Raw genomic sequence first — 16,641 nt, 5'->3', positions numbered from 1 at the left:
GCGCTCCCGTTACGCCGCGGAGCCGGGAGCCGGAGCCCGAGCCCGCGGCGGCGGCGGGAGGCGGCGAGGGGGCGCCGCGGCGGCGGCGGCGGTGGGGCCTGCGGGGCGGGCGGCCGGGCCCGGCCAGGCCGCGATGGCGACCAAGAAGGCAGGCTCGCGGCTGGAGACGGAGATCGAGCGCTGCCGCTCCGAGTGCCAGTGGGAGCGGATCCCTGAGCTCGTCAAGCAGCTGTCGGCCAAGCTCATCGCCAACGGTACGCGCCGGGCGCGCCGGCCTGGGCTGCGGGGGGCGCCGCGGCCTCCGCGGGAACGGGCCCCCGAGGCGCGGCCGGGCGCGGGGCGCGGGCAGGGGCGCGGCCGGGCCGCGAGGGAGCTGCGGCCCAGGGGATGTGCGCGGGACCGGGGCCTGGGGGAGTCCGGGTGCCCCGGAGTCACGCGGTGTGAGGGCCCGGGGGGCGCCAGGGGCTGTCCCGGCGCCTGGGGTTCAAGCGTGCAGGGCGGGCTTTTGCGGAGTCTGGGGTGTCCGGGGGTCTCAGCGAGTCCGCTGCTCCACTGGGACCACAGGAGGTCAGGGGCCGGCCTGGGGCTTCTGAGAAGTTGGAGGTGATGGGGTGAGGGGGTCCCTCAGGACGTGGGTGAAGTCCACAGTGTGTGTATGGTGTGCTCAGGGAATCAGGATGTGTTTATGGGGTCTTGAGAATGGGGTGTTGTACATAGACCCCTGGGGAATCTGGTTTGTAAACATATGGTGTTTAAGGGGTTCTGGGTGGAAGCGCAGACTCGAGGTGTGTGGGGTGGTGGTAGAAAGCAGGCTGGGTTGTGCGTCCTGGCGTTCGGAGAAGTAGCATCAAGGCTGCCGACCTAGAGAGGTCAGGGTTGGGAATAGAGGAGAAATAGAGTCAGGGGGACCTGGAGGGAGAATATTGTGGAGCGAGATGGGAATGTGGTTGAAGAATGTCGGGAGATGGAGCTGGGTGGGTGAGGGGTTGGTGCCTGGGCCAGAAGGGGGTCTGAGGCAGCCTCTGAGTAGGAGCCTGGTGCCTGGAGTTGGTTCATGACCCCTTTAACTGGATTGGTTCTTGTACCCAATCAAATAAAATTGCATCCAGAATCCCATTCCAGTGCACAGCTCCACATGGCCTTATTTGTTTTGGAAGCGAGTATCTTTAATATTTGCTTGTCTTTTAGTACCCGCCTAAAGCGCAGGCACCAGCACACCGTGGCCAGAGGTTAGAGGGTTTGTCTCATTTCATCCTGGGCTTCTCCAGGCCGAGTGAGCACATGTTGGCTGAACAAATGAATGAAAGAGTGAATGAATGGATGGCGGGGCTGCTCTAAGAAAGGACATCTGCACGATTTTCAGCCTTCTCACTTCAGACTACCCAGAAAGGAGAGGGATGTCCTCCTGGAGGGTAGTTTTTGTTTGCGTCCTATGGTATTAGTGCCTGGAAATTAGAACTTGGTTTTGCACACTCTCAATGATGGATGCATGCTGTGGGCAGGTACCTTCTGGGTGAACGCAGGTGCCATGGTGTGTCGGGGCATGGAGATAGCACCGACCCTACACGGGCTCCACTTGGTGGAAAATGTGGACTCTTCTCAGTTATGTCAGCCTTTGAGGAGATGGTGTTCAGTGCCCTGGGCCCCAGAGGCAGCTTGCCCTTGCCCTCCTTGTCGGGCTCACCTGCTTCTCCGCTTACCTGCAGCATTTTCTCTTTTCCTCTCGGAGTTGCACAGTCCTGGGTCTACTTTGTGGCTTCCCAGCAGTGTAGGCATAATGACACCTTCTGTGCAGGTTGATTTTAGGATTAAATGGGTTTATTTGTGAGCCTCCTGGTCTTTTTTCTTCTGAATCCACTTGTTTCCTGCTGTCTTTGCTTATTCATTCACCCAATATTTGCGTGCCCACCTGTGCCAGTCACAGAACAGTGGTGAACAGCACTGACCAAGCCCCTGCCCTTATGCCCTCACCCTGCTCTCAGGAGGCAGGTGATAAGCAAATATGGAAATAAATAAACAGCACAGCTTCAGATAGTGAGAAGTGATTGAAACAAAACAGATGAGTTAATGTGATTGAGAATGACAGGCAGATGAAGGGGGACTCAAGCTATGATGGTCCCTGGAATGGGAGGGTAGATGGGTTTTTGGTGGCCTGGGCCCTTCCTATTCACCTTCATGGCCCCCGAAAGGCTTAGCTCTCTTCCCAGGGGCTGCTCCCAATGTCCTAAGATGCAGTCATGAGTGGGGCTTGGGGAGTGGGGTTTGCGGGGGCACTGTGGTCCATGGGTCTGTGTGCAAGTTCAGTTTGGGGAAACTCATGGGACATAGATTTTTGTCCTAGAGACTCACATGGTGAGTGGTAGCCATTGATGGCAAAAAGTTACCCAGACTTGAAAAGATCAGACAGAGTGAGTGCTCAGGAAAATAAAACGATGAAGCCAAGAAAAAGATGAAACTAAACTAGAATGATTGTGGCTCTCCTTTGGTGTTTGCAAGAGGGGCCTTCCCTCCCTTTGACTGGTGAGGCCTTCCCACTCTCGGGCTGGTAGAGGGACTTCTTCCTGGCTTTTGGGGGCACCGGCTCCCCCATAGATTCTCAGGTGCATGAGCACAAGTTCTGGGCAGATTTTGCAAAATCCTGAAGTTAAAGCATCTTCTGCTTAGAATAAGGAAAGCAAGTGAATGTCACGTTTGTCACACTAAGACAGTTACCATGAAAACAACCACAGGCGAAAAAAAAAAAAAAAGAATACAGTGTTTGGAGCCAGCCAGATGGGGGACTGATTCTTGTGACCTTGGCCACTTCTTGACTTTGTGACATTGGCCAAATCACTTAACCACTCTGAGCCTCAGTTTTCTCATTTTAGAACGGGATTTAAATGACTTACCTTGCAGGGGTTGTTATGAGGGTTAAAGTAGCTAATGTCTCTCAGGGCCAGCCACTCATTCCTTCCTTCCTTCCACAAAGATTGAGTACCTGCTCTGTGCTAGCCGCTGTTTTAGGCACTGGAAATACACTGGTAAACAAAACAGACAAAAATGGCAAAAATCTCAGCCCTTATGAAACTCACATCCCAGTAGGAAAGGGGCAGGGAGACAGATAATCAATATAATCATTAGGTGAAGTTTACAGGGTGTCAGATGGTGGTCAGTGCTATCAAAGAGAAAAAGGGGAAGGTGAATAGGTGCTTTGGAGTGGGCTGGGAGTGGGGGATGCAGGAACTACTAGTTTAAACAGGGTGGCCCTGAAAGGTGTCCCCAAGAAGGCAACATCTGAGATGAGACCTAAGGAGGTGGAGAAGCGTGTTCTAGGGAGGGAACTTCATGGGTAGAAAGTGGCGGGGCCGGATAGGCCGAGGGTAAGGCTTTGGCTTTCCTGTGAGTGGGACGGGGCTATGGGAGAGTTCTGAGCAGAGGAACCCCTCCTTCCCAAAGCTCCCACTTGTAGTGGGCTTCCCCACCCAGCAGCATTAGCTCCTTACGGGAAGGAAGCGTGGCAGCCCCTCCCCGTTAAGGACTCTAAATAGTGGACACTTTCAGAGCGTACTGCCCCAGCCTGGCTCCTTTGAGATGAATTGGTTTAGATGTTTTGCCAAGAGGTGGATAAGGAAGAAAAGGACAAATGCCAAGTTGAAAAGTGAACCCAGAGGTCTGTCTTCTTCCTCGTACCCTACCGTAGTCACCATTTTCATTGCACCATCTCAAAAAACCCAAATGTGGTGGTAGCTAGATGTGCACCAGACCCGGGTGAGTCCCAGTGAGAGAATGGTCACCTAAGTTAAGGGTGGGGGTGGGAGACAGTCCCCCGGAAGCCTAGGCCCTCGTGGGCTGAAGTGTGGCCTGGGGATGAGTGGCAGGGGCACCACCGGGAACCTGTGAGAAATGCAGATTCTTGGGCCGGCTTCAGACGTGCGGGGTTAGAATCCACATCTCAGCAAGGTGTCCAGGGGTTTGGGGGACTCAGAGAAGCCTGAGGTGCCCTGGCTTGGAGCTGAGGCAGCAGCCTGAGCGCTCAGGGATAAAGACAGAGCTGCACATCAGCTTCATGTGGGCTCACAGGTCGGTCCTGGTCTCTGGGAGGACAGGCCCAGCTGTCCTCTCTCTACAGAATGTCACCCTCCAGCCTCCCAATGATGAGGTCACCACTGTGTGTGAAAGTGCAGTGACCTGGCACCGGGGCTAAAATTTGGACCTTACCTGTAGTGGCTGGGTGATCTCCAGCCAGGTTCTTAGCCTCTCGGAGCCTGCCTTTCCTCCCTGCTCAGCCAGCTCAGAATGCCCACTCTCAGGGCACCTGTGAGGATTCGTGGGATGGTACCTGTCAGCCAGGGCACATGGTCATAATGGGGTTGGTTCCCTGCAGCTGACCCCTTGTGACCCTGGGCAAGGTAGGCCAGGTCCCAGCTGTCAGCCTGGCAGGGAAAAAAGAGAGTGGGGGACCAAGAAATGACACAGTTGAGCTAGTGCCCGGTCAAGACTCCCACCTATTGCAATGACACAAACAGGCACACTGGAGGTCTGCGACTGTCCTGAAGGACGGCCGCTCCCTTTTCTGAGGCAGCGTGGCTTCCCGCCTTCCCCAGCCTGTTAATCTTCTTAGGCAAGCTCGGCGACTGAGTTCACTTAGAAAGATTAGGCCCCAAATGGTAGCCTCTCCCTTAGGAGATCATTGCCTGTCGGATCCTATAAGATTTTGAGACATTTTAATTACCTCGTGGTGACGGGTAGGTAGGGAAATGGTGCCTGAAACAAAGAGTATTTCTGGGGCATAGTTTGGTAAGCAAATGTTTTCAGGCCATGAAGAAGAGGATGTGGAGATCTGTGTTGTTTTAAGCACGGGCATCTACAGTGATGTGGCTTCCCCTTGGTGGAGGGTGCAGGGTCCTGGGCTCCTAGACGCCACCTGGTCATGCACACCCTCCTGTGAAGAAGAGGAGTCGGGGTGGACTATGGTCCTCCCTGGCTGGCCTGAGGGTCTTCTCTGGAAACAGGACTGAGGTTTAACTGAGAGTCTCTGCTGTGGGGTGAGGCGGCCCCTGTTGTTTAGAGGTGGCTTCTTTGGACATACCTGGGGCATCACAGACTCCTGGGAGCCCAACTCCTCCCAGAATGTGGGGAAGGACACCAGTGAGATCTCCGGTGACCCACTATTATGGCCTTTCTGGGCCAGTCTTCCTGCTTTCAAACACTCTGTCCTCTTGTCCTCAGAAGACCACACCTTTGTGGCAGACCATATGTCCTGATTTTTGGATTCAGAAGACTCATTTATTTGACAGTGACCGATTGATGGCACTGAACTAGGATTGGGGCTCGTGGCCATGGTAGTCAGGGCAGAAGGACTTGGATTTCTTGTGGCTGTGCACAGTGGGGCTGGGGCTGTGCAGCTCGTCCTCAGCCTCATCCATCTGCTTGGTCTGGCCAACCTTTCCAGCATGTCCTCATGTCACCTGCTGCACTGCCTTCATTCCCCCGACTTCCCTCAGCTACTTTGGCCTCCTGGACCCTCCCACACACCTTGCTTATTGTCTGTGCACCTTTGCTCATGCTATTTGACTCTGGAATCCTCTCTGCAGATCAAAAGCCTACCCATCTGTCAAGGTCTGGTTCAAGTTTCTCCCAGCTGTCCTTTCATCACAGAAAAGGCTGTTTGCCTTACAGAAGACAATCATACAATGTTAGAACCAGAGAAGACCTTACAAATTATGCTGTGTAGCAGTTTTCAAACTGTGCTGTCAAGGAACCCCTCTGGGAACATGCTTTAGGGCTCTGGTGGTTGGGTGAGCAGGCCTCACTCGCTGGAGCAGTTACACTTTTCCTTAAGGTTTCCTTTGAAGGAAGGGCTAATACACTTTTAAAACAAAGAAGCTTGAAACCCATTGATGTAGTCCAACCTCTTATAGATGACAAAACAGTGCCAGAGAGGGAGATGTCTTCCTTAAAGCCACCAACCAGCAAGTGGCAGAAGCAAGCACAGTGGGTAAGAGCCCTGGCTTGGAGTTGGGTTGCTTGATTTCAAAGCATGGCTCACCTGCTTCCTATGGGGGGTAACCTTCAACTTGCAAAGCCCCCTTTGGTGACACAACATCCAAAACCCTTTTTCGGAAGCCCCTGGGGCCAAATGTATTTCAGAATGCAGAATTTTTTGAAACATGTTATGTATACTGGACATTATGTGACATTCCCAATGGGGTCTGGGGCAGCATTTTGTAATAAAACGGGTCAGTATTTCTGCATCAAAGCATATGAGCAGTCACTGCAAAAGGGAGAAATAGACTATAAATAGCCTCACATGGGTTCAGTTGAGGTTTCTGCCATCCCATAAATGATTAACAACAAAAAACAACTTTTGGTTTTTAGAGAGTCCTGGATTTCAGAAACTGTAGGTAAGGTATTATGAACCTGTAATAATAGTGCCAAACTTATAGGGAGGTTGTAAGGATCAAATGAAGAAAAAACCAAAATACCTAAAAGTGCTTCTTAGTGCCTGCATAGAGTGAGCCTTCACTAGCTACCAGCTGTTGTCTGTTGCTGGTGGTGGTGGGTGTTATCCACTCCCATCTCCCAGCTCAGGGCTGTTTCCCTCCCCTACTCCACCGATTTTGGCATGTGCCTTGTCTTCTTACCAAATGGTCAGCTTCTAGAGGGCCAATTCTACCTTTCTGGCCCCATGACATGGAGTTGGGCTCACAGCACATGCTGTGTTGAATTGGCTCGGCTTTCATGAGCAGTTGGAACAGGCGTAAGTAAGGAAGTCAGGCCGAGGGTTTTCCAAAATGGAAGCGAGGGCCAAGTTACATGAATATTACGTGATGACTCTGGCCCTGAGAAATGGCGTCCTGCAAGGACAAGTGTTTGCCCTTGGGGTTGGTGGGGTCTTGTGAGTCAGGGCCAGCCAGAGGCTCCCTGGTTGTCAATCCAGCATTCTCCACCGCTGTCTTCCAGCCCGGACTCCCACCCATTTTCCTCCTTGATTGGGCCCAGTTTTGTTCAGCTGTCAGCAGTGGTGCTGTGTGCTTCACTGTAGGGGCCCTGGCCCCAGTAGATATACTCCCTTGCTTGTGATTGGCTGAAGTGCAAGCATGTGAATTAGTTCTGACCAATGAGACATCAGGGAACATTTGCTCAGTGGAGGGGCTTCTGGGAAAGATTTCCTTGTGCTTAAGGGTGACATCCATGCTTAAAAGGGAAGAAGCAGTCTCTCTTTTTCCCCTGGAAATCGTTCATATCTTTGAGGCCTGGAGCTGTGGCCATCTTATGGCCATGAGGGCACCTGACCCAAGAGTAAGGCAGACCCAAGGAGGGTGGCGGTGCAGAGAGACAAGAAGAATCTCACTCGATTATATCACCAGGCTGCTGATGGCAATTGGGCCTGGAGCAGCCCTTCTCTGGACTTCCTGTTATGTGAGAGAATAAATTCCTTCTTGTTGAAGCCACACTGAGTCAGGCGTTTGGTCGTTACTGGCTGCTGAAGGCGTTCTAACTGGTACACCTCTTACTTACTCAGAGCATCCCTGCACCCCAGCTGCCCGGCCAGCTGTGCCCTGGGCACGCAGGAATGGCCTTTGGTTCTTATTCACGTTGGCCACACGTGGGTGGATTCCTGCCCCTCTGAGTGACCTCATGCTTGGTAGATGGTGGCGGGTTGCAGGCCTTTGACATGCGTGAAAGCCAGTGTCTCCCACCTGGGAAGTCCAGGAAGAGGGATGAGGTTTTCTGAGACCTCAAAAGCATTCCCGTCAGCCACCAAGACAAGGATGAGCGGATGTCTGACCCAGAGATAGGTCAAATGGGTGCCATATAAAATATGAAAGACGGCCACAGCCACAGGAAAGCTAATGGAGTGGCTGCAGCCCTTCCACCCATGGGATTTGTCTGTCCCTGCTCATCAAGTGTGGCTAGTCGTGGCAGCACCAGAACCATGTAGAGCAGATCTGGTCTGGTCCTTTTAGAGGCCACCAGGCCTGGAGTCAGAATCTTCTGCATTTGCCCTCCAAGCCACCTTGTACACATCACTTGATCATCTGAAACTGTAGCTGTCCAGACTTGATGAGTGTTAAAATAGTGCTAGCAGGGAAGAAGAATGAACTGCATTTCTTGGGTCTCTCTCTGTCTTTCTCTCTCTCTCTCTTCATTTTTTTTGTAGAGACGGGTTTCCCTATGTTGCCCAGTCTGGTCTCGAACTCCTGGGCTCAAGTGATCTTCTTCCCTCGGCCTCCCAAAGTGCTAGGATTACAGGCGTGAGCCACTGTGCCCAGCCTCTTGGGTCTCTCTTGTGTGCCAGATTCTGGCTATGAACTTTTACATAGATCTCAGTTAATCATCACAACAAGCGAATGAGGTCAGGGGTAATTCTCATTCAGGGCTTGAGTAGACTGAGGCTAGAGCCATTAATTGAACTGGATTCTAGCCCACTTCCAACTAGTTTCACTGTTCTTCTATTACACTAATGTTTTTCTAAACTGATTGGATCAAAGAATCACTTCTAGACAGCTTGTTAGAATCCAGATTGCAAAGCCCCACTCCCAGAGATACTGATATAGTAGGTCTAGGGTGGAGCTGGGGTTCTGCATTCTTAAGCTCCCAGTGTTGCAGGTATGCGGCATGCTTTGAGTAATACTAAACTAAGTGTAGTTTATAGATTACCAGACATCTTGGCTGAGGGTGGTGATTCTCTCTCGGCCCAAGGTAGAAGCTGGAAATCTACATTTGTAAACAGCCTCAGGTAGTTTGAGTAGGCAAGTGTGGGAGCCTTTGCTCTGAACCACAATGGTTAGCATTTAATGTGCACCTACTATGTGTGGGCACAGCACCAGGTATCAGAGGGGCATCAGAAGAAATAGAGTGAGCAGGTCACCAGGCAGGGAAACTTACAGTTCAGGATTGTCGCTCAACCTCTGGGCAGCAGGGTCCCCTGGGGGCTAGTTAGCAACTCGGATGGGCAGGCTGGGCCTGAGCTTCTGCTTCAGGAGGTCTTAGTGGTTTAGGGACTCAGGAAGCAGGATCCCAGGGCCCCAGGTGATTATGGTGCCTGGAGTTCTAGGACCAGACTTTAGACGTGGTTGTCCGAGTGGGAGACAGAATGTGACCCTGTAGCCTGAGGACAGCAATGACAGCATTGCTTACAAGCACAGAGGGTGCAGCTGGGAGCCTGGAGAGGTCAGACTCAGTGGCAGTGAGTGGGTAAGCAGGGCCTGGCAGGCCACCAGGAGGAGGATCTTGGGCAGGGTGGTGGCGTGAGGGTGACCAACTTGTCCTGGTTGGCCTGAGACTTTTCTGGTTTTAGCATCCAAAGTCCTGAGTCCCAGAAACTCCCTCAGTCCTGGGCAAGTGGAACGGTAGTCTTTCAGGTAGATAGAGGTATTTTAGCAAAGGGGAAAGGAACCCCGGGCAGGAGAAAGCAGTGGGCTTTGCCCTGTTAGACCTGGGTTCAGATCTCGGTTCTGTCACTTCCTGCTTGTCTGGCCTCAAGTAAGTGAGTGACTTAACTTCTCTGAGCCTCACTCTTTTTGTTTTTGAGATAGGGTGTCACTCTGTCGCTCAGGCTGGAGTGCAGTGGTGTGATCACGGCTCAGTGCAGCCTCAACCTCGCAGGCTCAAGCAATACTCCCACCCCAGCCTCCCGAGTAGCTGGGATTACAGGCATGCACCACTATGCCCAGCTGATTTTTGTATTTTTTGTATAGATGAGGTTTCACCATGTTACCCAGGCTGGTCTCGAACTCCTGGGCTCAAGTGATCTGCCGGCTTTGGCCTCCCAAAGTGCTGGGATTACAGGTGTGAGTCACTGTGCCTGGCCTAAGCCTCACCTTTATCTGCAAGGTTATTTTGTGGAGTAAATGAGACAGTGCAGTTTCCGGCACCAGCATTATTTGAAAGCAGCCTGACTGAGTCAGGAGTCTTGTGTGTGGAAGTAGGATGGAAAGGTTCAGATGCTCGGTTTCTTGGCAAAGGGTGCAGGGGGCAGGTGGGCTGATAACAGCAGCAGTGATAGTGGATGTAGCAAGCCCTGCAGCGGGGAGGTGGGGTTCTGGTTGTACTGATTGTGACTCAGGCCCAAAGCTGAAGCAGCGCGGTGTTGGCTGGGTCACAGAACGAGGCAGTGCAGAACACGGGCTTCAGCCCACGGCTGCCAGACTCCACAGTCCTCCTCCTCCAGCCGTTCATTCAGTGCTTTGGCGAGCCCAGCACAGAATGTGGGGGTGCTGTGTGTGTAGCGGGGATGCAGACAGGAATGTGACCAGTAGACTCTCAGCCCCGGGAGGGCGAGGCTTTTTGCTGGTTTTGTTCATTGCTGTATCCCAACCACCAGTAACAGTGTCTGGCATACAGTTGGTGCTCAATTAATTATTCAATGAAACGGAATTGTTGACTTTTTTTTGTGTTCGTGTCAAGTACTTCCAGGAACACAGCAGAAACTCTTAAGTTTTTTCTTTCTCATCTGATCAAATCTTTGCATGTCAGCTGCTTATCCTGCATGGGAGGAACCAGGAGGAAGGGCAGTCCCTTCCAGAGGCAAAGGCCACAGCCCCACCTTCCCCGGGGGATCAAGGAGGCCAAGTGCCCCTGGGCATTGAGCTGTGCCCGCCGCAGGGCTCACAGGAGTGGCTCTGATGAGCTGAGGCAGGGCACGGACCCCCTGCAGGGCGGCTAATTCCCCATATCTCTTTGATGAGAGTCTCACTAGTGGTCTCTATTCGGCTTCAGGCTTTATCTCTGTATACAAGTCGTTGGGAGCTGGTTATTGCAGCCTCACTTAAACCCCAAATAATGCCCGAGGGAAAAGCGAAGCCAGCTCTGGGTACCCTTGAATCCCTCCTTACCCCTGTTCCAACCTTGCAGATAGAGGTGAGGCTTATGCCGGGCGCGGTGGCTCATGCCTGCAATCCCAGCAGTTTGGGAGGCCAAGGTGGGTAGATCCCCTGAGGTGAGGATTTCGAGACCAGCCCGGCCAACATGGTGAAACCCTGTCTCTACTAAAAGTACAAAAAAATTAGCCGGGCATTGTGGTACACGCCTGTAATCGCAGCGACGCGGGAGGCTGAGGCAGGAGAACAGGAGAATCGCCTGAACCCGGGAGGTAGAGGTTGCAGTGAGCCGAGATCGCGCCACTGCACACTACCCTGGGTGACAGAACAAGACACCTTGGCCTCTGCCCTTGAGGAGTTTACTTAGATTCATTACTCATCGAACTCTTACTGAACACCTACTGTGTGCCAGCCACTGGCCCGAGGCCCTGGACTGATGTCTAAGATGCACCTGTAACTCTTAGCAGACCTGGGCACGTGCTCAGGACTGGGAGTGGCTGTGGGCGCCCACCCGAGACCTGGTCCCACACCGAAGACTGTTGGTGTCATCTCCAGGGTGGCTGTGTGGCCCTGCCTGCCTGGGGCTCTGGGTGAGTCCTGGCTTGCTGGCAGGGCTGACGGAATGCCCATGACCTTCCCTCCCTGTGGCTTTTGTGGACCTGCATGGTGGACACTTGCTGAGCAGCCTTCCCCAGAGAGGGGTTCAGGTCCCCTCCACCGCCCCTCTGTGGTCCTCATCTCTCCGCAAATGCAGATGGGCTCAGCCCTTTTGCTGTGAGGCCTGGTTCCCTTGAGGAACTACCCCCCTGGCCCTTGCAGGCCCGAAGCCTAACAGGAAGCAGTGTTTTCTCTGAAGTGAGCTAGCCCCAGCGAGTGTCCAGTCGACCAGGTGCCAAGCCCTGGGACCCGCAGTAAATGCTGCCTACCAGGCCAAGGGAGGTGACTCGCCACTGAGTCTCAGGCCCTGAGGCCTGGGGAGGTGGTCTCTGAGACCCTTTGCAGCTGGCTTGCAGCCTGTGGCATCCCTTCCTAGCCTCTGCTCCACCGCACCCACAACCGTGCTGAGCCTCCTTTCTGCCTGGAATCACACCTGGGGAACTCCTGCCACACTTGGAGAAGTCCCTCAGGCCTGGCCCAGATCTCACTTGCTCTGGACACTCCTCTCAGCGTCCTGGGGGCCTCTCCACACCACCAGGCCAGGACTCAGTGCCACTTGTCCGCCCACAGACCTGCAGCCTCGAGGCTTCAGCTCTTTCTTTTCTTTTGTTTTCTTTTTTTTTTTTTGAGACGGAGTCTCGCTGTGTCGCCCAGGCTGGAGTGCAGTGGTGATCTTGGCTCACTGCAAGCTCCGTCTCCTGGGTTCACGCCATTCTCCTGCCTCAGCCTCCTGAGTAGCTGGGACTACAGGCGCCCCCACCACGCCCGGCTAATTTTTTGTATTTTTAGTAGAGACGGGGTTTCACCGTGTTAGCCAGGATGGTCTCGATCTCCTGACCTCGTGATCTGCCCGCTTCGGCCTTCCAAAGTGCTGGAATTACAGGCATGAGCCACAACGCCCGGCCACAGCTCTTTCTTTTGGCTCTCTGCGAGTGTGTTGAACTTGCCTGTGTGGAGCTGGCTTCCTGAGAGGCCATTTCCAAGCCCTCTGGGCCGGCCTGATAACATCCCCCTGCCTGGTAGAGTCACTTCCTGCCCTGCTGGGCTCCGGGGACAGGCCAAACCAGCTCTATGCTAGTGACTTTCAGGTTACCTTTTCTTGTATCAGGCTTCTCTAGGAATTGTGTGTGTGTGTGTGTGTGTGTGTGTGTGTGTGTGTGTGTGTGACCAGCGTACTCATCTCTTCTGCCAGTGTAGCGGAAGGATTGTCTTCTCTTCCCACACTTTACTCTCCCATCCTGTTCTTCTAGCCTCTGCGCAGTGTGTGTAGATGTGGGGGGAGGCTTGGCATGAAGCCTGGTCTCTGACTACCAAGATTTTCCCAGAATATTGTTTCTGCCAACTTCTTCTGGGCCCCTTCATCTTTGCCTTTTGCCATCTTTGCTTTTCAGTCAAGAGTTCCAAATAGCCAGGCCCTCTGAACTGGGCCACAGTTTAAACCAGGAGAGTTATGGGAGTCGGGAGGAACCAGCAGGAGCCCTGCAGTGGGAATGGGAAGGTCTGAATTCTGGCCCACAGTCATGGCCAGACTGTGTCCCAGGCACCCCAGGGGAGCTGAGTCTCCTGAGGCCAGCCTGCTTGGTTGGGCTCCGTCTGTGAAGGGGAGTTATATTGATTGGTTGATTCCAGAAATATTTATGGAGCCCCTCCTATGGCCCAAGCACTGCAGCTAGAACATAAGTATGAGGGGATAGATGGAGGTAGTGGCTAGGTGGTAAGTTACAAGGATTTTGGCCTTCACTTGGGGGGAGAGTGGAACCACTGGAGGGTTTAGAGGGCAGGGGTGACCTGGTATGGCTTACATGGGGTCAACTCATTCATATTTTCTTTTTTTTGCATCGGAGTCTCGCTCTGTCACCCAGGCTGCAGTGCAGTGGTGTGATCTCAGCTCACTGCAACCTCTGCCTCCCGGTTTCAAGCGATTCTCCTGCCTCAGCCTCCCCAGTAGCTGGGATTACAGGTGTGTGCCACCACATCCAGCTAATTTTTTGTATTTTTTTTTTTTTTAGCAGAGATGGGGTTTCACCATGTTGGCCAGGCTGGTCTCGAACTTCTGACCTTAGGTGATCCGCTTGCTTTGGCCTCCCAAAGTGCTGGGATTACAGGCGTGAGCCACCGCGCCTGGCCTCATCCATGTTTTCTAGGAGAGGTGTGTGCCCTTCTCTTCTAACCCCACTGCTTGACAGCATCCCTGCCCTGCTACACCCGGCTCCCTGCCTCTCCACGCCTGCACCTGCGCAGCAGCGTCCCTGGGGATACCCGTCAACCCTGTTGACCACTTGCAGATGGTGACCAAAGACCGGTAAGAGCACCGCCGCTCTTCAGTAGATCGGATTCCCATGCTCCAAAGTGTCTGTTCCATGTGCTCCTCCCTCCCTTCCTTTGAAAGCCACCCTCTCATGCCTAGCTCATGACCTTGCCTCATACTTTACTGAGGAAATAAAAGCAATTAGGAAACTCCCTTGTTTCATGCCACTAACTCGACCAGCTTTCCCCTCTGTCACTGCTGGCGCCCTCTGTCACTGCTTGGAGCCCTCACTCCCTTCAGAGGCCAGCGGCTCCTTCACCTGTGCTCAGAATCCCTTCCGTTCTCACCCTCTCAGGACCGGGCTGCAACAGCCTTCACTTCTCTCCTGACCCTTCCCTTCTGCAGGCACAGGCACAGGCACCCTAGACTTCCCTGCTAAAGGCTCCCTGAACCCCCATCGCTGTCTAAGGACTGGCCCAGCCCCCTGCAAACCCTTCCCTAGCAAACCCTCAGTCCAGTGAGTTAGGCTCGTACCCTGCAGTCCCCTGAGATGCCTCACGTCAAGGCTGCCCTCTGATGTGGCCTGTGTGCTGCCAGGTCTAATGGCTAGTCTGTGATCTTACACTTGATGTTCCAGCTGCTTTCTTTCTTTCTTTTTTTTTTTTTTTTCCTTCCTGAGATGGAGTTTTCGCTCTTGTTGTCCAGGCTGGGGTACAATGGCACGATCTTGGCTCGCTGCAACCTCTACCTCCAGGGTTCAAGCGATTCTCCTGCCTCAGCCTCCTGAGTAGCTGGGATTACAGGCACCCACCACCATGCCTGGCTAATTTTTGTACTTTTAGTAGAGATGGGGTTTCACCATGTTGGCCAGGCTGGTCTCGAACTCCTGACCTCAGGTGATCCACCACCCCCCCCGCCCCTTGGCCTCCCAAAGTGCTGGGATTACAGGCGTGAGCCACCGTGCCCGGCGCTCCAGCAGCTTTCAATGCACTCAAATACCCCTCTTTCCAGAAACCCTTTCTAATCTTGGTTTTGGTAGCAGACATGGTCGTGGTTTCTCTTCCCAGGTCCTTCCCGCTCAGTCCTCCAGCTTTGATCTGGACTTAATTTCTCTACTTGGATATTGAATGCTGTCTCACATTTCACTTGGCCCAAACAGAGCTCTTGGTTTTATTCCTCCTCACCTCAGTAAATGGCAAAATGGCTCCCCTCTCCGCTCCATTGTGCTATCTCAAATCGAGGATTTATCTTCAACCCCTCTCCTTTCCTCATCCTGTGTGCTCATTTCCTGTGGCTGCTGTAACAAATTATCGCTCATTTGCCAGCTTCAGACAATATAGATGTCTTCTCTTAGCGTTCTGGAGGTCAGAGTCAGAAATGGGTCTCACTGCAAAGTTCAAGTGTCAGTGGTTTCGCGTTCCTTCCGGGGACTCTTGGGGAGGACCTGTGTTTGTGCCTTTTCCAGCTTCTAGAGGCTGCCGGCACTGCATAGTGCCATCTTTTTTTTTTTTTTTTTTTTTTTTTTTTTGATAGAGTCTTGCTCTGTCTCCCAAGCTGGCGTGCAGTGGTGTGATCATGGCTCACTACAGCCTCGACCTCCTGGGCTCAAGCGATCCTCCTGCCTCAGCCTCCCCTGTAGCTTGGACTACAGGCGTCCACCACAAAGCCTAGCTAATTTTAAAAATTTGTATAGAGACAAGGTCTCACTATGCGTGCACCATAACTCATTTAACAGGTCTCCTGTCAAGGACCGTATAGCCTGGTCTCAAACTCCTGGGCACAAGCAATCCTCCTGCCTCAGCCTCCCAAAGTTCTGGGATTATAGGTGTGAGCCATCGTGCCTGGCCGCCTTCCTCCTTCTTTAAAGCCAGAGGTTTAGTGTCCTCTAGTCGTTCTCCCTACTTCTGTCCTAACATCTCCTTGGACTCTGACCTTTTTTTGAGACGGAGTCTCGCTCTGTCGCCCAGGCTGGAGTGCAGTGGCGCAATCTTGGCTCACTGCAAGCTCTGCCTCCCAGGTTCATCCACCTGCCTCAGCCTCCCGAGTAGCTGGGACTACAGGCGTCTGCCACTGTGCCCGGCTAATTTTTTGTATTTTTGGTAGAGACAGGGTTTCACTGTGTTAGCCAGGATGGTCTTGATCTCCTGACCTCATGATCCGCCTGCCTCGGCCTCCCAAAGTGCTGGGATTACAGGCGTGAGCCACCTCGCCCAGCTGGACTCTGACCTTCTAACTTCCCTCTTCTAAGGACCCAGTGGGCCCACCCAAATAATCCAGGATAATTCTATCTCAAGATCCTTAATTACATCTGCAAAGTTCCTTTTGCCATGTAAAACAACATGTCCACAGGTTTGAGAGATGAGGATGTGGACATGTCTGGGGGCCATTATTCTGTCTGCCACACCTCCAGTTTAATCCATTAGTAAGTCTTGTTTTCTTTCACCTTCAAATGATGTCCCCACTCAGTCTATTTCTCTCTTTCTGCATATTTCTCACCTCGTCCTGCCCAAGTCACCATCACCTCTCACCTGACTACTACTATCTCTTAACCATTTGTAGCCTTGCCTCCAGCCCCACCCTGGGTCCATTCTCCACAGGGCTGACAGAGGCATCTTTTAAAAACTTAGATCAGGCCGGGCGTGGTGGCTCACGCCTGTAATCCCAGCACTTTGGGAGGATGAGGCGGGTGGATCACGAGGTCAGGAGATCGAGACCATCCTGGCTAACACGGTGAAACCCTGACTCTACTAAAAATACCAAAAATTAGCTGGGCGTGGTGGCGGGCGCCTGTAGTCCCAGCTACTCGGGAGGCTGAGGCAGGAGAATGGCGTGACCCCAGGAGGTGGAGGTTGCAGTGAGCCGAGATCGTGCCACTGCACTCCAGCCTGGGTGACAGAGCGAGACTCTGTCTCAAAAACAAGCAAACAAAAA

General features: G+C 53.1%; 1 protein-coding gene across 3 annotated transcripts in view; it reads left to right on the top strand.

The window, feature by feature from the left end:
- The window catches only part of TTC7B (tetratricopeptide repeat domain 7B), a 275,124-nt gene continuing 258,483 nt past the window's right edge, over window positions 1-16,641 (top strand). Inside the window, exon 1 of one of the 3 annotated variants that reach the window (XM_024348858.3) lies at window positions 1-254. In XM_024348858.3, the coding sequence (XP_024204626.1) occupies window positions 134-254 (121 nt within the window). In that variant the 5' untranslated portion in view covers window positions 1-133. The remainder of the gene's footprint in view (window positions 255-16,641) is intronic. The other 2 variants (XM_024348856.3, XM_024348857.3) reach the window with 2 other exon arrangements.

This window comes from Pan troglodytes, chromosome 15, assembly GCF_028858775.2.
Source record: "Pan troglodytes isolate AG18354 chromosome 15, NHGRI_mPanTro3-v2.0_pri, whole genome shotgun sequence".
Taxonomy (NCBI): domain Eukaryota; kingdom Metazoa; phylum Chordata; class Mammalia; order Primates; family Hominidae; genus Pan; species Pan troglodytes.
This window is presented reverse-complemented; position numbering and strand designations above follow the sequence as displayed.